The 21043-nt window shown below is 36.8% G+C and overlaps 1 protein-coding gene across 4 annotated transcripts; it reads right to left on the minus strand.

The window, feature by feature from the left end:
* Positions 1–996: 996 nt before the first annotated feature.
* CA1H5orf22 (chromosome A1 C5orf22 homolog) lies at positions 997–21020 on the minus strand. 4 transcript variants are annotated; one of them, XM_003981531.5, is made up of 9 exons: positions 20738–21020; positions 19128–19273; positions 16476–16625; positions 14462–14891; positions 12307–12369; positions 11954–12075; positions 8184–8250; positions 6266–6405; positions 997–2753 (listed from the first exon to the last, which is right to left on the minus strand). In XM_003981531.5, exons 1-9 carry the CDS (start codon positions 20819–20821, stop codon positions 2621–2623), a joined length of 1335 nt encoding a protein of 444 aa, XP_003981580.2. In that variant the 5' UTR covers positions 20822–21020; the 3' UTR covers positions 997–2620. The 4 variants fall into 4 exon arrangements, with proteins under 4 accessions (XP_003981580.2, XP_019667871.2, XP_044894410.1 ...); XM_019812312.3 differs by lacking the exon at positions 20738–21020 and adding an exon at positions 19384–19880; XM_045038475.1 differs by lacking the exon at positions 20738–21020 and adding an exon at positions 17045–17107 and having other exon boundaries at positions 19128–19259.
* Positions 21021–21043: the final 23 nt, after the last annotated feature.

Consider the following 21043-nt stretch of genomic DNA (forward strand, 5'->3'; position numbering starts at 1 on the left):
AAACATTGGGGTACAAGTGCCCTTATGCATCTCACTCCTGTATCCCTTGGGTAAATTCCTAGTAGTGCTATTTCTGGGTCATAGGGTAGATCTGTTTTTAATTTTTTAAGGAACCTCCACACTGTTTTCCAGAGCAGCTGCACCAGTTTGCATTCCCACCAACAGTGCAAGAGGGTTCCTGTTTCTCCACATCCTCGCCAGCATCTATAGTCTCCTGATTTGTTTATTTTAGCCACTCTGACTGGCGTGAGGCGATTTTCTCAGTGTGGTTTTGATTTGTATTTCCCTGATGAGGAGTGATGTTGAGCATCTTTTCATGTGCCTGTTGGCCATACAGAAAATATTTCTAAAGAAAAACTTTTCTTCCTCAATACTGAGAAATATATACTTGTTAATACCAAAGCTATAGTCAATGCTTACATTTAAGTCCATTTTCAAGAACTTGCCAAAATCTCATGTGTCAGTGATATGTGTATATAATCCAAAACCCTGTATTGTGGTATTCCTCATTGATACTTAGAACACAGATGAAGGATGTCTTTATAAACTTTTTTTAAATCTTTAAAATTTTTTTTTTATTTTACAGAGACAGAGAGACATAAAGACTCCACACTCAGCACTGAGACTGACTTAGGGCTTGATCCCACGACCCTGGGATCATGATCTGAGCCAAAATCAAGAGCTAGACGCTCAAACGAGACACCGAGGTGCCCCTAAACTAAACACCTTATTTGAAATGCCCGGTGATATAATTTACCAAATTGGTGGTAGTCAATAGACAGGGACTGAAATTTCATTCAAACAGAATTACAGAGCATGAGAACTAAATGATCTGAATGTTCCTAAAATAGAAATTGGTGCCCTTTTATTCCACCTGAATTAAAACGATGCTTGAGTCACATCCTAGTTCATGGGAATTATAATAAATGACTACTGAAACAGACTCATAAGATCAGTGCTATGAACACATTGAGATCATACACAATTAACTAGTGCTACGGTTTGATTTTAAATCTTTATTTTTTTAATTTTTGTTTTTTGTTTTAAATCTTTAAAATCTCAAAACATACCTTTTTATTTATTTTAGCACACAAAATAATTTACTCATAAAAGTAACATCCGTTTATAGAATTCTAATAAAATTTTTTCAAAACTTAAAAATAAATAGCACTCTTTTGCAATTCTGATTTTACAGAGAAAACTTTTTGGCACATAAAGTTCTATCAAAATAGAAAGCTGAATCACTTTGCTTTGCTTTTCACAACAGAAATAGGCATTCACGCTATCAGCCTTGGGAAATTGGTGACGAGAAAAATTCGCAGGAAAATAGCATCATTGGAAAAATGGGATCTGGTGCCATCTATTGAGTGGCAATGGTAATGTGATCTTGGGTATTAGCCATCAAATTAGGTAACATACAATTGCAGTTACATGCAGCTGCACATGTACACATGTGGTCAAGGCCTGACAGTAACATGCAAAATGAAAACAAATGCTATGTTAGGACTGAGGAATGGATGGATGTTTTTTTTTCCCCCTTTAAATGCCATCCTACCTTTTAAAGAAAAAGAAATTATGTAGTGAAAAATAATTGCTGAACATGGGGAATGCTGAAGACGGGAAGACTTTGGTAAATTAAGCAAATGGAAAGTTCTATGATTTAGAGGGACTCAGATAGGGTCTCTTCCTCACGGGGAGGCTGGTGGAAGGCAGTTATGTCTTTGGGTATTTACCGTAGGTCAGAATTAAGGATTTACCTTTTTTTCTACTATTTACATTAAAAGCTAGTTTATTTGAAGAAATTATCAACCCAGACTGCCAATAAAGTGGCACTTAGGAACTATAACGATAATCGATGCCAATACTGATCATCTGGAGGCACCAAAAACCCTGAAGGGCTTTTCTGATTAGCAAAGAAAATTTTTGTTTTGTTGACTGCTCAAATAGACCTTCTCCATACCAACAATAACGTGAGTTTGCCACAACAGCTGCACCACAACCCTGACAGTCTTGGAAAGGTAGGATTCCTGCAACATTTTCATGGACTAGCAAGTTTATTTATTTATTTTCTTGGTAGCTTTTGAGGATGTTACTTTCTTATCCTGCCAGGATGCCTTGAGTTCTAAGAGGATGCCTAAGACATGTTTGTGGTTGCTCCTTCATAATACTTTTCGTAATCCATAATTTGTTTCTTAGCCATCCCCTAAGAGGGCAGGGGGCCTTGTCTATCCTGTTCATCACCATATACCCAGCACTTAATTATGTTTGGCACATGTAAATGCTCAATAAATGTCAGTTGGTTGAGTGAATAAATGAATTTTGTACAGTCCAACTGACCTAGGGGGAAAAAACAACCCGCACAAAATGAGGAAGACTATGATGGAAAGGAAGAAAAATAAGCAACAATCAATTGGGGGGGGAGGGTAGAACTGATGTAAAAAAAAAAAAAATTGTCATCATTCAACAACTGATAAGATCTGTTTGAGATTCAAACTATCTGAAAGATTTTAACAAAGTTAATATAAAAACAAAAGTCTTCTCTGGAAGACTCATTTATAATAAGTTAATGAAAACCCTGTTATTACATCAAGATGTTATAGGAACCTAGTGTTGTGTTGTTTCAAGATGGAGAACACTCTGCTAAATACACCAGGTGAATGTCTACAGCCCCATACAGGGAGCTCAGCACATTAAGGACTTTTTCTTGAATGGTGTCGACTTGCTCAGAAGGACAGTAATCGTCCAGACTTGACCTGGAACCAAGAAGGGGAAGAAAAAGAAAAATACACATAAATGTGATCATACTGTGCAGTGAGGAAAAGTCTGCATGTGTTGATTTCAATATAAAATAGAAACGAAGATGTACTGAATTTTGGAATAATAACAGTTGGAAGCTACTAAATAGTTACTCTATGTCAGGTACATTACATTATATTCTTTAATCTTCTCAGCAACTCTATGAAATAGGTACTTTTACTATCCCTTTAAAGGAATCTAAACAGAAAGATTAACCTGCATAAGTCACATAGCTAGTAAGTGCTAGTGACAGGATTCAAAATGACACAGCATGCTTCAAAGCCTCAGTGCTTTATCATTAGACTGCTGTTTCCCTTAGAGGGAGATATGGGAAATACTGGGGGTTCTTAAGTGAGTGGACATCTTTCCTATCCTTTTATTATGGGCACACTAGGGCTAGAAATTACAAGGGTAGAGTCTTCCCAACTGATAATAGGTTTCTACTTCTACAAACTATTTGTTAACAAGCATACAGAATTATCCAGAATCAAATGTGGAGATGTGCTGGTACTAGTTTCCTAGATGGTATTAAGGAGAAAAGAGCAAAGTAGGATAAGGCAGGAATCTGTATCTTGGTGACTCTTTGTAGAATCATCAACTACAACTTTAGTTACCAACTAGTTACAGTGCCACTGACAATTATAGCCAGATTAAGTTCTGAAATGACTTGAACAGCGTCTCCTGGTTCTGGACTCGAGTGAGGAAAGCCATTTGAGGAGGATGGATTGGAAAGAGTGGCATAGAAATCTTTATGGAAGGAAATGGGAGGGGTGTCTGGACGGCTCAGTCAGTTAAGTGTCCAACTCTTGATTTCAGCTCAGGTCATGATCTCCCGGCTGTGGGACTGAGCTCTGAACTCGGCTCTGAGCTGACAGTGTGTAGCCTGCTTGAGATTCTCTCTTTCCCTCTCTCCCTCTCCCCACCCCCCCACTCTCTCTCTTTCTCAAAATAAATAAAAATTAAAAACAACTTAAAAAGGGGTGACTGGGTGTCTCAATTGGTTAAACGTCCAACTTTGGGTCAGGTCATGATCTCACTGCTCTTGAGTTTGAGCTCCGCGTTTAGCTCTGTGCTGACAACTCAAAGCCTGGAGCCTGCTTGGGATCCTGTGTCTCCCTCTCTCTCTGCCCCTCCCCGCTCATGCTCTCTCTCAAAAATAAATAAAAAACATTTAAAAAGACACAAAAACTTAAAAAGAAAAGAAGGAAATGGAATTAGTTATCTAGTCCTTGTCACAAGTATTTTAGACCTAAATAATCTGTGAGACATAATCTGTGAGACTTCTGATAAACTCATTCTATTCTCTGGTGATCAGGTTATTTTTGAGACTAGATGTAAATATTTAACACACAATAAATAAGACAGAGCGATTAAAATTATTAAATACTACCTAATATATACATATGGATAAAGACCTACTTCAAGAAAGTATCATATATAAAAGTTTAATTTATAAGCCTCAATCAGTCAAAGCTTTCTGGCTTCTTTAAAACAGAGTAGTTCTTGATGGAAACTACCCCCAAGATGTAGTTTTGGAAGTCTGTTGGTGCATTTTTGATTGTCACAATGACAACCGAAGGGCCAAGGTGAGACGGCAGGGCTGCTAAAATGCTTGCAACATGCAGGACAGTCCTGCACTATGAATGTGAATATGAATACTTGTCCTGTGTCCTACATACTTTTTTCCAAAGTTCATGGAGCACTCACATAAGTGAAAACCATTTTTAATTTTTTGAGCCTAGAATTTAATACTCTTTTACATATGAACAAAGTATTTTTGAAAATGAATTAAATATAAACTAAATTTCTCAAGAATGCAACTACTCTGTGTATTGAGGGAAGATTGAACTTTAAGCTTAGAACTTTACCAGGAAATTGTTATGACCAGAAAAAACATGTCACATGGGGCACCTGGGTGACTCTGTCAGTTAAGCATCTGACTCTTGATTTCAGCTCAGGTCATGATCTCACAGTTCGTGAGACTGAGCTCCACATCAGGCTCAGTGTTCACAGTGCAGAGCCTGCTTGGGATTCTCTCTCCCTCTCTCAAAACAAATAAATAAACTTAAAAACAAACAAACAAACATGTCACTATGGCAGTGCTGTTAGGGTATTTGGCCAATACATCACGTGATTATCTGTCTGCATTTGTAACTGTTACATTTAGAGACTCCTTGTAAAGATGCTAGTCTTGTGTGGCATTTTAATACATATTATTTTATCAATTACTTTTATTTCTTTTATGTTAGGATTTTCTTGTGTGTACACACATATAAACATATGTTTAAAATTATGTGTACAGGTATATTATTGCTATAGAATAAATGTTTGTGTCCCGCCAAATTCGTATATTGAATCCAATCTTCAATGTCATCATATTTTGATTAGATCACAAGGGTGGACCCCTCACGAATGAGATTAGTGCTGTTATAAGAGACCCCAGAGACCTCCTTCATGAGGTTTACAGGGAGAAGATGGCTGTGAACCAGGAAGCAGGTCTTTACCACACTGAATCTGTTAGTAACTTTATCTTAGACCACCCAGCCTCCAGGACTGTGAGAAATGGATTTCTCTTGTTTATAAGCCACCTGGTCTATGATATGTTTCTTAATGCAGCCTGAATGAACTATGTAGGTTAGATCACCTATGAATTTCATTTCAGGATGGTAAAAGGAGGTTACAAAATATTTGTCATAAAATATATAAAGTACTAACCTCATAGTTCCATACAAAACCAGCCCAAAGATGAACACAGAAAAGTTTCATTAAATTGTTGTAACTATTCAGCAATTATGTTCAAATTTAAAAAATGGCAGCAGCTAAATATTCATTTGTAGGACAAAGAAATAGGAATTCTTGTGTTCATCTGAATAGTATCACCAACTTCAAAGACAAGATAATAAGAATTGCATGTTTTTTGCCAACCATCACTAAGAGGAAAGAGCAAATACAACATCTGAATTTTGAGCTGAGTAGGTAAAAAATTGGTTAGTAATAGTAATCATTAGATTAACCTGTGGAAACTATTAATTTCTTATGGCAGCTGTAACAAATTGCCACAAATTTAGCAGCTTAAAGCAACACAAAATTACTACCTTACAGTCTTGTTGGAGATGAGAAGTCCTATAATAGAGGGGCTAGCACGGCTGCATTCTTCTCTAGGTTCTAGGGGAGAATGTTTGTCTTTCCAGTTTCTGGAGGCTGTCTGCATTCCTTAGCCCGAGGCCCTATCCTCCATCTTCTAAGCCAGTAGCCTAGCATCTTCCAATTTCTCGAATTCTGACCCTCTTAAAATGACCACTGTGATCACACTGGTCCACTGGATAACCCAAGGTATTCTCATTTCAAGATCCTTGAGTTAATTACAACTGCAAGGTCCCTTTTCCTATAGAAGGTTACATATCCGCAGGTTCTGGAGATTAGGATGTGAACATCTTTGGCGTACCACTATTCAGGCTACCACACTTACCTTGCAATTGTCACGAGAGTAGGTTTTGGTAAATTTTTCAGTAAATAATATACAGACTGAATAAGATACTCAATTTCTTGTTCTGTGCTGATATGGTGAGGAAGTTCTGAATAATCACAGGTTAGACCAGCCTGGTGAACCTGAAAATAAGAAAATTAAGAATTACACTATAAGGCTTTATTGTTTTTAGAAAATTCTTTAACCATTAGAGGACTTGCTGATACATTTTTTAATAATATTGTGGACTGGGATTGTTTTTTCCTTAACAGCTTCTGTGTCACAGAAGTTACCTATTCTCTCAAGTTTTGAAAGAACTGTCCTGTACATCTGTTTGGGCCTGATGCCTTTTGTAGGAATAACTCCTTAACTATTTTTTTTATTTTATAATTATGGATTAATTCAGTTTCTGTCTTTACTTGAGTCTATTTTGACAATTCATATTATCTAGCAAATTATCTATTACACCTAGATTCTAAAAGCTGATATAAAATTGTACATAATATTCTGGTTTTACCTTTTCTTTCAACATATTATTTTTAAAATACATGCATGTACTGCTATATTCAAAGTTTTAAGAGGATACAAGGGAGAGTTTTCCTCCTGTCACCAGTTCCTTATATATCCTTTATGTACAATCAAATAGTACTGACATACATTTATGTGTCTTAAATGTAAATGACTGATGTTCCAGTCTCATAGCACTAAACTGTGCCTGAAAGCTAGAAGTGGCTCACAGGCTAACATTTTATAGCTTTTGCTTGAAGTTTTGAAAATTGGAACTCAAGTATGTCACTGTTTTGCCTACTGTATATAAGTGCAAAGCATGGAAAAAAACCATTAATCTGATATTTTATTGGAGGTTCTGAATACACATAAAAAATTTAACTAGGAATAATCCTCGTAGTAAAATGATATGAATGTTCTTTTCTACTGAACTGATCAAAACACTTTTAGTGTTCCAACCCTGCAGCTATAGGCACATCATATTTGATTACATTATCTGCAACCAAGCCCATGCCATCCCTTCTGTCTTTCAACAAACAATGTACAAACCACTCCCAACCAGTGGAAAATCCAGATGTAATGATTATAGCAGACCTGCATGAAGGCACATTCAATAATGTCATGTGAACTCAAAACATTTTTAAATCCTAAGGATCTTCTAACTCTATCACTCTTAATAACTGCCATGAAAAAACGGGTGGACTAAGGCGTCTGGACTAGCTCCAATTTAAGCAAAATATTCTTTTGCTAATATTTTTTATTCTTATAAAGTTGGCATTAAATCAATACATAAACTTCAGTTCAAGTAAGGTGGTTTAATTGTATTCCATAACTAAATAAAACACTAGAACAAAACAATTTATTGGAAGTAAAAGCAGCAGCAGGAGTAAAAGAAGACTTATAGGTCTTAGTTTTAGCACAAAATCTGAGAAAAGGCACTTGAACTTCAAATAGGAAATAGTATGCCTCAAATACTGAAAAATGATATAAAAATAAAAGAAATTATCATTAGAAGTATTCACTTTTGCCATAGCTTTCAGGTCACTGTTGGCAAAGTCAGCAATACAGCTGATACGGCTGAGATGTACTTGTCAGAACACCTTCTTTTATCTTTCTGCTTGGTTTTTATAATCAGGAAAGTTTTTAGAGGGAGGAAAGAAAGAAGGAGGAAGGGAGTATAAAAATGAATCAATAAAGAAGGGATACCTTTAGAAAGCTTATTTTTTTGGAAAACTTTTCCAATGTTCTGACTTCTAAGAAGTGTGTATTTTTTCATTTCTTCTCATTTTTTAAAAATAATTCATTTACACTTCCCTGGTACACAAATAAAAGCAAACCACTTAAATAAAAAGTACTTTTTCTACCCAGAAAAATGTCTTTCTAAAGGGTCAATTTTATACTGCAATATATTTACCATTTCATAGTCTGGTACTTCCATCCGTTTTTTCAAACTCTGTACAAGTGGAATTAGTGATTCCATTCTGGAAAAAAGCCACCCCTCAATTAAACATCACACCACCTCAACTAAAATTACAGAAGCAAATGATAGATAAGTAACATTTAAAGTATATCTTTAACAATACATTTCACATGATTGAGAAATGAAAGATAAAGATATTCAAATATCATCTTAAAATATTAAGAAATAAATGTTGTTTTTTCTTACCTAAAAAAGTATTCATTGTGTTAAACGTTGAAAATTAACACTCAAGAAACTAGTTTTCCTCTTTTTTAAAAATAGAAGCTCTACTGTAATTTAAAATTATTTTGATCAATAAGAAAACTAAGTGCCTTGAGCACATGGTGTTGAAAAAGTTACCCAAAAGTTCAAAAAAAAATTAAGAATATATTTATTGACATACACAATTACACCTGGGAAAGTTCTATACCATTTAGTATACTAACACTAGTGCCTTTAAGTCATTTAAATTTTATTTATTATTTATTTTTGATGATTTTATTTTTGAGAGAGAGAGTGCACGCAAGCAAGTGGGGGAGAGGCAGAGAGAGATGGAGATAGAATCTGAAGCAGGCTCCAGGCTCTGAGCTGTCGGCACAAAGCTTGACATGGGGCTTGAACTCGTGAACCACGAGATCATGACCTGAGCAGAAGTTGGACTTTTAACCAATTGAGCCAACCAGGTGCCCATTATTAAATTTAAATAGAACTCTTTGGGAGTCCTGACTGATGTTTCTAGTATTTTGCCTTCCCCATCAATATCTATGCAACTGCTAGGAGGGAAAAAAGAAAGAGGGGGTCATGGAGACCTATCTATCCACTCATTCTGTTACTCTTTTATGAAAAAACTTTCTGGTCTTCTAGACCCTAATCACCTACTTTATTTAATTCTTTTTTTTTTTTTCTTTCTGAGGGTAGGAACCCCTGCCCATTTATTATTATTTTTTTAATATGAAACTTATTGTCAAATTGGTTTCCATCTACTTTATGTACTTCTTAAGGAACAGTGAAGACTCCTTCATGCTGAGGGTCTGGCTCTTCAGGGGCATGGTAAGTTTGGGAAGATTCTTCTTGCTGTCTTACCCACTTTTCCTTTGTGCTATTCTATTTTCCCTCCATTCCAATCATGGTCTGGACTCATTTCTGTTGTAGCCTCATTGTTTCTTCAACTCTGTGACAGAACTCTGCAGGTGCTGAAGAGTTAACTGGGCATGCTTACCAGGCACAGTGGGTTTCAGTGAAAGTGGCCCCATCTATAGGCTAGATCCAGGACTCCAAGGCTTTCATGCTATTTTAAGTTTTAAACTCAGCTTGAGACATCACAAATTCACAAAATAGTAGGTACTTTTCAATATTTCTAGGAAGAATCATGTTCTGTGAGATATTTCTAGATCTCCCTCTTCCATCATAATTTCAAGAAGGAGGGAATCATTTTTTGAATGAGTTCCCTATACTGAAGAAGAAGAGCATTAACTGATGTTAAAGTGCCTGGTCAATATTTATTGATGTGATGAATACAATTATGGTTTTTATTCCATACTACTCTTCTTTTAGAGATAATAAAGTTTTATAATGTTTGTATTTCAGGGAGGTTTCTCAATATTTGAAACAAAAATTACACTGAATATTTTGAATAGGTAATACATACACATAGCAAAAGATATTTCTCCCTCATAACTTCATCTATTAGCCATACAATTCCTCTCTCCAGAGGCAACCTCTATTCCAGTTTCCTATGTATTCTTCTAGAAATCTGATGAATTATTACCAATAACAATGACATAATAAGCCTTAGTGGCCCAAAGTACTATGATTCTAACTTTCTAATTTATGTTGGTATCTTATGACTGATTTCTTACATTTACACTGTGGAGAATAATCTGTGAGAGATCAATTTGAAAATAAGCTAGTTCTGGTCTTCCTATGCTCATGGGGACAAAAAAGTTGATGTCTGATGGTTCCATTTTAGTTTTCAGGCTTTTTGTTGAGTCTATATGATTTAAAGAATTATTTCAAAGACTCAACATCACTAATCATTAAGGAAATGCAAACCAACACCACAGTAAGAAATTACCTCACATAAGTCAGAATGGCTAGTATCAAAGAACAAGAAAAGAACAAGTGTCGGTGAGGATGTGGAGAAAAGGAAGCCTTTGTGCACTGTCTGTAAAAATGTAAACTGGTACAGCCACTATGGAAAACAGTATGGAGGTTCCTCAAAAAATTAAAAATAGAAATACCATATGATCCAGTAATTCCACTACTTGGTATTTATTCAAAGAAAACAAACACTAATTTGAAAAGATATATCCACTCCTATTGTTACTGCAGTATTATTTGTTATAGTCAAGATATGAAAGCAACCCAAGTGTCCATCGATAGACAAATGAATAAAGAAAATGTAAGACAGATATATGCACATACACATGTCTATGTATACAATGGAATATTACCCAGACATAAAAAAAGAATGAAATCTTAATATTTATGACAACATGGATGAACCTAGAGTATCATGCTCAGTGAAGTAAGTTTGATAAGTACCACATGATTTCACTTGTGCAATCTAAAGCAGGACAAATGAACAAACAAAAACAGAAACAGACTCATAAATACAGAGAACCAGTGGCTGCCAGAGGGGGTGGGGAGACAGGTGAAACAGGTGAGGGGATTAAGAGGTCCAAATTTCCAGTTATAAAAATAAGTCACAGGAATAAAAACTAAAGCATAGGGAATACAGTAAATGGTATAATAATATTGTATAGTAACAGGTGGTAACCACATTTATTGTGGTGAGCACTGTAGAATATATCGAATTGTCGATTCATTATGTTGTATACCTGAGACTAATATAATATTGTACGTCAACTACACTTCACTAGAAAAAAACAGAATTAGTTCCAAGAAAAGTACACTATTTATGTCAACATTTTTTCAAACTTGCTTTTTAACACTAAAGGCACTCTTCACCCCACCCTATAAATCGACAAATGATCACACGAAAAGAACTTTCTCTTCACGTTTTCAAGGTAATGTTAATGCTGAGACAATTGGCCAAATAGATGACCTGATGAAGAATCCAGCTTTCAAATCGTGCTTCCTCATATGATGGGCAGTTTTGACCTTTTACTCATATTGGGTTATCCTTAAAAGGAAGCAAATTTTCACATTTTAATTTACTAATCTAGTAATTTACTTTTTTATTGATAATTTTTTTTTCTTACTCTCCTTTGAATGGGGGCTGTCTTACAAATCATTAATCTTCTGTAAGACCCAGCATCACATCTTATAGGGGCAGCTACTGCACAATGATTAAAAGCATACCCACTTACTATGGGACTCAGAGCAACTTAAACCTCTGTGTCTTAGCTTCCTCACCTATAAAATGAACACAAAGTCTTAAGATTGTTAGAAGGAATAAATGAGGTAAATGCAAGAAAAAAATCTTACAACTGGGCATATAGATAGCACCTAGTAAAGGCTAACTATTGCTAGTAAATTTGTGTTGGCATTTTTAAGATACTATTTTTAAGTAAGCACTACACCCGATGTGGGGCTCCAACTCACAACCCTGAGATCAAGCATCACATGCTCTAGAAACTGAGCCAGCCAGCATCCTTGTGTTGGCATTTAATACTAATTTTTAAAAAGTAATTTATCTAGCAAACTTAACAATATATCTAGGACTGAAATAAAGTTGGGGAAAAAATGTTTCAAGGTCTTACCCAGGGTTTGAAGCCCATTTCTGTACAGTTTCTTCATCATCACCATCACACAAATCAGCAAAAGCAGCTTCTAAATCTTCTAACTGATGAATTCGAGTATCAACACAATCTACCAAATCTTCCTTCAAGCACATTGAAAAGCCAAGATTATAATTTTTCTTTGAAAAAGTGAAATTCCATTACAATGAAAATATCAGTTCAATTAGTTAAACCATGACTTGTAAGTACTAACCATGGGTTTACCCAATAAACACACAAAGATTCTGGTGAGATGTCCGAGAGCACTCTAATGGGCTATAAGATATTATTAGATATGTAACAGACAAAACGCAAAAGAAACAAATGAAGGATACCTCGGTCAGGTTGGTATCAGGCTTTTTAAATTGGTACAACTCTTGTAAGATTTTGTATTCTTCCTGGAAAACAAAACAAAAACCCATATAGTAGGGGAAAAAACCTAATTTTTTTGATGATATTCTTTAAGTAAAAATGGCTGTGATATTAGGAAGACAGATAATTATTTAAAAATCAGTCTGTGAAAATCCAGCAAATGTATAGTTCAGATATCATTATAAACACTGTCATTTCTATACTGACAAGAATGTATGAAATAGCTATGGAAAAGACTTGATATGAAAGAAGATTTTTAATAATATTCTACTCTATAAATTGGTACATCTTAGGATCTAAACAGATTTTCGCTATTTACAGGAAATATACATGTCCTGAATAACAAAAGAACGCTCTATGTTCACTTTGCAGCCCTTTCCCTAGCTGCAAAAGAGAACCCTGAAGTTCAAAGGTGATAGGGGAGGCAGTTACAATGGAAGAAGGATACTTTCTAAGCACTGACTTTGCAGGAGAGTGTCTCTCTTCATTCAGCACACTAAATAGCCCCATTATACATGGGTATATCTGGCCCCAAAATCCCATTTAGGAGTATTGTTGTGAAGAAATTATATGCAAGAGCTGAAGTTCACAAAGCACAATGTTGTGCCATTACCCTCATTGTAATAATCCTGTGACTTGGGTGTGATTATTTTGATTTTATACTTGAACTGTGGGTCAGAAAGGTTAAGTAACTTTCCCAAGAAGCGATAAGCAGAAGCAACAAACAGAACTTAACTCACTCTGGACTTCTGCACATGCTCTTTAAAAAGGTAAACAAGTGACTTTAACTACATTAAAAAAAAGTCTATTAAATTATAAAGTATACTACATGCTCTTTTCCAAAAGTTCCATAGTACCAAATGGTATAAAGGATACAAAAATCTCCACTACCCAGGTTTCCTGATAGTACTGGAAAAGGAATACCTGCCATTAAGTTCCTTATGTAACTTTTTAGAAATTTTCATTAAAAATATCTGATGAGTATATTTGTAAAATAAATTCCTAAAGTCAGTTTCTTCAGCTTTCAGACACGCCTATTCTTCAAGTTTTCTAAATAGCTCTAAGGTCATTTCATAATTCTAAGAACTTGTGGTTATAGTCACTGGCTCCACATACAACAGCAGAAAGAAATAGCGATTTTTCTCCCTTATTTACAAGTTGGGAAAATACTCTAGGTCCCCCATTCTTGTTCCAGATTACACTAAATCCTCAAATCTTACCTATTTTTAATCATTACCTACTTAGAGGTCTTCAATAACTTAGATAACCACCATGGCTTCTTATACGTACATATTATGATTGTAAGGTGCAGCATCGTTGTTATAATCAAACACTGAATTTGGGTAGAAAGAATACAGTTGATCTGAATCACTGAAATAGGTCTGAATAACCTCCCAAATGTTGAAGTAAGCAGTTGTGCCCATAAAATGCACCTAGGAATGCTCATTTGGATCATGAATTTACCAGTTTCTTAAATGCCTAGTTCTATCTCAGATCTGTGCATACTAATATTGTCTGGTGATTTGCATTTAAGATCTGATGAGGTACCCTACGGATTGGAGGCCTGAATCATTAGCTGCAAATAGTACATGTGTGATCAGGCACCTGATTCAGATTTTTCAGTGAAAAATCTGTCACACAGGGCTTTCTTTACATGTATAGAATATCTCTGGAAAGATACACCAAGAAACTGGTGATGTTTCTTTCTGAGGTAAGAAACTGAGGAAATGGGGATGGGGTGAGAAAGTGACATTCTTTAATGTATATATTTTCTTACACTATATGATTTTAGTTTTTTCAACTACCCATGTACGTATTACCTCAATAAATACAAAATAAATACTATCTAGAGCAGGGATTTGCAACCTGCAGCTCACAACCTGTTTTTGTATGGCCTTCAAGTTAAGAAAGGTACATATAAACTTCAATTAAAAAAAAAAGGTATGTATAATTTAAAAACGTTTAAATACAACAAGGAAGAATGTGTGATAGAGACCATATGGGACCCCCAATAAAGTAATTAATATCTGGTTGTTTGCAGAAAATTTGCTGAGCCCTGATCTAGAGAAATGTCATACAATCCTCAAGATCTACATTTTAAAAATGCCACATGTTTACCTGAGTGAACATTTCTTTGAAGGGATTCTTGACTGAAAAAAAATCCAAGTCAATATCCAAAACAAATGCATCCCCTTTCTTCAAAATTTCTAGAATTTCCCCAGTGCTGACTGTTGTCTGGCATTCTTGGTTTTCAGAAAAGCATGGGCATGACTGCTCTAGGCAAGTTTGGCCCTTCTTCTGTGTCACTGTGTCCTTTTCCAGTCCTTCTGAATAAGAGCCACAGTTAGTAGAGGCAGTGTTTTCTGCATCTTCCAGTGCTAGCTTTGGCTTCTTAGCAGAAGACACTGCATCATTTTCTTCTTGATTGTTACAGAGTTTGTAAGGTTTCACCATAATCACATCCAATTGCAAAGGTTTTTGGTTCTCTAGCTGGTCTTCAGTTACATAAAGACCGTCACTTAAAAAGTAATGATCCGTACTTGTAACCCTGCATTAGAGGAAAAAACTATTTTAAAGACAAATGGACAACTTTGCTGACATTTCATATAGTATTTCCAAAGCACTCAGAAATGTAACAAAGAACATATTTAACAAAAGCTAAGAGCTATCCCTACTTTTTGTAATTCCTGTTCTTCTGCAGAAATAGCATTCCCCAAATTTTTAGCTGGGCACACAACTGCCCAAAGTAAAGATTGTTAAGTAAAGATTTCATAATCTACCTTGCAGCCAGGTGTGGCCAATTGACTAAGTTCTGGCCTAAGGCTGTGAATGGAAAAGAAGTGTATAAAACCTTGCTCTCCTCTCCTCACTGACTGGCATATGAACATGGAAGTGGCAAGCCCACCTTGGACTATGAGGACAAAGGCAATACTCTAGAGATGAAGCAAAAAGATAAAAGGAACTGGAGTTGCTGAACTGGTAAACTGCCACAAAGGCCCTGGGCTGCATGTGGTAAACTCTAATATGAGAAAGAAATAAATGATCTTCTTTAATTAACCTAGTGTGTGTGTGTTTTTTTTTAACTTAAAAAAAATATTTATTTTTGAGAGAGAAGAGAGAGAGAGAGAGAGAGAGAGAGAGAGCGTGAGCGAGGAAGGGGCACAGAGAGAAAGAGACACAGAATCTAAAGCAGGCTCCAGGCTCTGAGCTATCAGTAGAATCTGACGCAGGGCTTGAACTCATGAACTGTGAGATCATGACCTGAGCCGAAGTCGGAGGCTTAATCAAATGAGCCACCAAGGGGCCCCTTTAAGCTAGTGTTTTGGAGCTCATATCAGCTGAAACTTTAACCAAATAATCACTTACGAGAAAAATTGTATCTGGAAATAATTTCTCTTAACAGAAACTTCCTCTGATGTGTTTCAAAGCTTTGTCAAATTTTATATGAACATATTTTAATATCAAAAGCAACTTAAAAATGTTATACATATGCAGAATGCATTTTACAAGTTACAGATTAATTACAGTATTGCAATACACATAAAACATTGGTTAAACTGCTTACACAACAAAAATAGTTGCACATGTAACTCAAGTCAGAGAATGCTGTAATTTAATTTAGGTTAATTAACTAAAGCTAGTCATAGTACTAAAATGAAAACTCCAAATCTACTTTTTAGTTATTGGATTTACAAAAAAAACCAAAAAAAAACCCAAAAAAAACAAAAACCCAAAATGAGATAATTTTGCTTTTCCAGTGCTGTTAAATTCAGTGGACAATAGTTATATTGTAAGGAAATGGCATTTCCTTAAATATATAAATCATTAAATATATGTATCTATAAGGTATTTCACTGATTTAACGGAATTAGTCATCAATGGAGCCAGAATTCCAGAAGATGGAGACCATATTATTCAAAACCAACTTGACTAGCAACAAAATATAAATGATATGTGAAGAAGGTCCAGAGACATGAAAGCTTGGTTCCTGGTGTTTTGAGAACTATTTAAATACTTGAGGCTTAATCTGACCCTATCTGTATGTAGAAAACTTACAAGTTATTATGGGGATTCAAAGTAAGATAAAAGAAGAACTCATTCCCTTTCACACTCACAAATATGATGAAATTACCTGATGGTTGTGGTAGAAATGTCTCTGCCTACTAAAAAGTGATGTTTTCCCTCTCTGATTTGCTGAGCCCACGTGGGATGAAGCCATAGAACATGAGAAAAATGGCCAGCATAAACCGCAGGCATAATCCAATTCTCAATACTTAATTCTCTGGAAAAGAAATAGAAAGCATGAAAGAAATAGAAATAGAAAGAATAGAAAGAAAGAATAGAAAGCATGAGTGGGTTTTCCAAATGTAATTTCACCCAGAACAAGATTTTAACAATTTTCATAATGACATCAAGGGTTTATTTCCCTTTTTCATTATACTGACATTTGCACTAACAGTGCAAAGCAATGGTGGGTTGATGTCCTGAGATTAATCAAGGCAACAGCATCAACTCTACTAGTAGTCACTGTATTCTTCACTACCAAACACCACTGACCCCTCCCAAAGCCAGTTTCATGTATTAAAAAAAAAAAAAAAAAAGGCCAGTTTACTAGTTTACTAAACCTTGATCCTGAATATACATTTTAAATAGTCTGTGCAGTAAAATGAGAAATGCACAAAAAGTACTTCTGCTACATACTTTGAGGTACCATGGTTGTTTCAAGGAAAAGTACTTGTGACTGAATTGAAAACACCATTTTTCCTGAAAGAAAGATTGATCAACATACAATGGTTATTCAGACTTGAAATTGAATTGTTGGATTTCCATATTCGAACTGAGCTTTAAGAACCACTACTTGTCAAGTTTTGGTATGGTACTGAATATTCATAATTATCTGAAAAAGCTATGAAAATACTGTTCCTAAATTTTCTTCATATAGTTCCACCAAAACAACATATGGCAACAAATCGAATGCAGAAGGAGATAGGAGAAATAGCTGTCTCTTATAAAGGCAAATATTAAAGAGATGGGAAAAAAATTAAATATTGTTATTCTTCTCCCCAGATACTTTGCTTTAAAAAATAAATTTTTCATAAAAATATCATATTTATGCTAACACATACAGGTCTATTAATTTGAATGAATTACTTTAAACATTTCTCAGTTTTAATTTCAAATACGGTAAATATCAATAGATATAACCTACACTTAGAAGAAAGCTCAGTAATTTTTAGGAATATACAGGAATCCTGAGACTAAAAAGTTTAAGAATTATTCTACAACTGTACAGTCTATATACTTATAACTTTTTTCAATTTCTAAAATATATAATCTCTAAATTTATAAAAGAGACTAACAACAATGGTAGCGCTACCACATTTCTTTAGAAATTAGTGCTCTAGGGGCACCTGGATGGCTCAGTCGGTTGAGCATCTGACTTTGGCTCAGGTCATGATCTCACGGTTTGTGGGTTCAAGCCCTGCGTAGGGGTCTGTGCTGACAGCTCTGAGCCTGCAGCCTGCTTTGGATTCTGTGTCTCCTTCTCTCTCTGCCCCTCCCTCACTTGTACTCTGTCTCTCATAAATAAAATAAAATAAAATAAAATAAAATAAAATAAAATAAAATAAAATAAAATAAAAAAAATAAAATAGTGCTCTAAAATGGGGTTCTGGAAAAAGTCAACTAAAAGAAGTGTAGTAGGCTAAAATTAATTTATATAAACATCTATCTCTTAATTTTATATTATAAAGAAAAGTTACTGCTATGTAACTTTTTACCTGATATGAGTAGACTACATTCTAACAAAATGCATACATAAACAGTGGCAGAATTTCAGAGAACTTTATTACTAACGAAAGGCTTATAAGTCAATGTTTATAGATACATTAGGTATAATCCTTCCTGCGGATTGTGGTACAAATTGCGAGGTTGGAAGGACAATACTGGAAGAAAGGATATACAAGTTAAAGATGTGTTGCCTATCTAATTATTGAATAATGTGTCTAAGACACATTATCTTGTGCCTTAGTATTCAGACTTTTTAAGTGGAGGGGTAGGGAGTACTGGCTCAAGTAACATCTAAAGTCTCTTCTACTTCTTTCACTGGCTGGGCCACATTTTTTTTTTTAATCAGATTTTATTTAATTAATTAATTTAATGTTTATTTATTTTGAGAGAAAGAGAACATGAGTGGAGGAGAGACAGAGAGACACAGAACCCAAGGCAGGATCTAGGCCCTGAGCTATTAGTACAGACAGCAATGTGGGGCTTGAACCCACAAGCCAGGAGATCATGACCTGTGCTGAAAACTGGATGCTTAATGGACTGAGCCACCCAGGTGCCCCAGGCTACCTGTTTTTGTAAATAAAGGTTTATTGGAACACAGCTACACTCACTTGTTACATAGTGTCCATGGTTGCTTTCATACTACAAGGGCAGAGATAAGTAATTGCAAGGCAGACTGTATGGCCAGCAAGCCTAAAATATTTAATATCTGGCTCTTTATGAAAAAGTCAACAATTGGTGTAATTGAAATAAAACAGGCAAAGAAAAGAAAAAGAAAACACATGAGCTCGGCAAAGTCTAGTTCCCTTAATAGTTCATCACATCTGCAAATTGTATTTCAAGCAAATAAAAGATCTCTAACAGGGGTGCCTGGCTGGCTGTTGGTGGAGCATGCAACTCTTGATCTCAGGCTCTTGAGTTCGAGCCCCACACCAGGGGCAGAGTTCACTTAAAAACAAAACAAAAGAAAAAATCATTAACAAAAATCACGTATTACCCAAAAAGTGTTTCCTTGTCAAACACAGTGTCAGCTGGCATATTCACAGGAATAAGGAGGTCTGGATGTGAATCGAAATGCACAAAACTTATATTACTGGCAGGAAGATGCTTTGAGCCAATGGCCCGGTATATGTAAGGTAGGACCTGTAAAAACACACGCACACATTCAGAATGGGCCCTGAAATCATGAGCATCCGCTCAGCTGCAGGCTGAGAAACAATGCTAAACGTAGCCGCCCGGAATTCGAAGCGCACCGAATAGTTAAACGGTAGGCAAATACAAAATCTGTTCGTCCTAGGTGGGTTTAGATAACGTTCTCCAGCTTGAAGTTCCAGGTTGCACCTCCAAAGGCCTTCAATGGGCATCTCTTGCTGCCATCTTGCCCCCCAACACAAACTCAGATGAAGCGGGTAAACAGATGGGCTCTCAGGAAAAAAAAAAACGGGTAATGAAGACACATTCTGGCATTAAGGGTGTGTTCAAGCCACCCTGGGTCTCCTGGCCTTTTCCACACCTTAGGCTGGTGGAGCCGGGCTAGGTAGTCTGTCAAGCTCTGCGGCTCTAGATTTAAACCGGAAGTGGACAGCAACGCTTAGCCCACGCTTGGCTTTTGCTCGGGTCTGTACACTCTATCTCTAGATCCTGGGAAACCCAACTTCCCGCCTCTCCTCTTAACTTTCTCCATCCATAAATCCGGAGCCCGCTCCTTCCCTCTTTCATATCCGGATAATCCCCAAGGTCTACTAATTAAAAAAAAAAAAAAAAAAAAAAAAAGTCTTAGATGCATGATCCTCCCTCATAGGCTTCCAGAAGACCAGATAAAGGCACCATTTTAGCTACTCCAAAGTAGCACTGCCATAAAAAAATAGAAGATACCTTCGGTGTTTACAAACGCAGAGCTCTGTGTTAGAAGATTTATAAAGAAGCTTTTTAATGTTTATTTTTGACAGAGAGAGAGCGCGCGAGAGACAGAACGCAAGCGGGGGAGGGCCAGAGAGGGAGCGAGACGCAGAATCCGCAGCAGGCTCCAGGCTCAGCGCTGCCCGCACAGAGCCCCAGGCGGGGTTGAACCCCGAGATCGTGACCTGAGCCGAAGTCGGATGCTTAACCGACTGGGCCACCCGGGCCACCCCATATTAAAGGATTTATGTACACACCCAGCACACAAAAATAGCAGCGGCCCTAAGGGTGCTAAGGTGATGGTCCCGTTTCACAGATGACAGCCCACATTCTTTGCTAAAACCTTCCCACCTACACGGCAGGACTGTTTTGGAGACGCCAGGGAGAGCTGGAAGCCTCTGTTAAGAAGCAGGTTAAGGGACTCTACAGTCAGAATGCGCAGGTTCGAAGCCCGACGCCACCAGCTGTTGGTTGCGGGATTTCTGGGCAAATCGCGAGGGTTAAATGAATTGCCCGACGCATACTCAGCGAACCATACATGTCAGGGCCTGTTCCTCCCAGTTAGTCATTTTGGTGTTTTTTTCCCCACAGCAATGGAACTCGCGCGGGTAACAAATTCCGATTATCTCCGGCCTTCGATGCCGAGGCTCCGCCGCCTCCCGGGCCCTCACGCGATTCTGCCTCAGGACCCAGCAGTCGCCGGCTCACCTCCTGGTGATCCTCCACGACCCACACTGGGAGTTTGGAGTAGCGCCGGAGGCAAGCGCGCTCTCCCACAGAGTCTGCGCTCATGGTTTCCCTGTCAGCGTCCCCGCCAGCCGCAGTGCCGAGGCTAGGACTCCCGAAAGCGGGAGCTGCGGCCTCACAGACACTCCCGGGTGGAAACGCGCGCTCACCCGGTTGTGGTTCCTTATTGGAAGATGTAGAGGACAGGGGGCGGGCGCCGAGGGGTTCTACAAAGACTATTGGCTTAATTATCCATCGCTGTAGTTGACGGACCAATCACTGCGCACA

The sequence above is a fragment of the Felis catus genome, chromosome A1 (genome assembly GCF_018350175.1).
Source record: "Felis catus isolate Fca126 chromosome A1, F.catus_Fca126_mat1.0, whole genome shotgun sequence".
Classification (NCBI taxonomy): domain Eukaryota; kingdom Metazoa; phylum Chordata; class Mammalia; order Carnivora; family Felidae; genus Felis; species Felis catus.

What these genes read in the sequence shown, in the direction of transcription:
- CA1H5orf22 (XM_019812312.3), bottom strand. Translation starts at nt 19,494, where the DNA reads ATGCCCATTGAAGGCCTTTGGAGGTGCAACCTGGAACTTCAAGCTGGA. An exon ending in GCCTACCGTTTAACTATTCG is followed by an intron (nt 19,274 to 19,383) that starts GTGCGCTTCGAA and finishes GTGTTTTTACAG; the next exon opens with GTCCTACCTTACATATACCG. An exon ending in GACAAGGAAACACTTTTTGG is followed by an intron (nt 16,626 to 19,127) that starts GTAATACGTGAT and finishes TTTCTTTTCCAG; the next exon opens with AGAATTAAGTATTGAGAATT.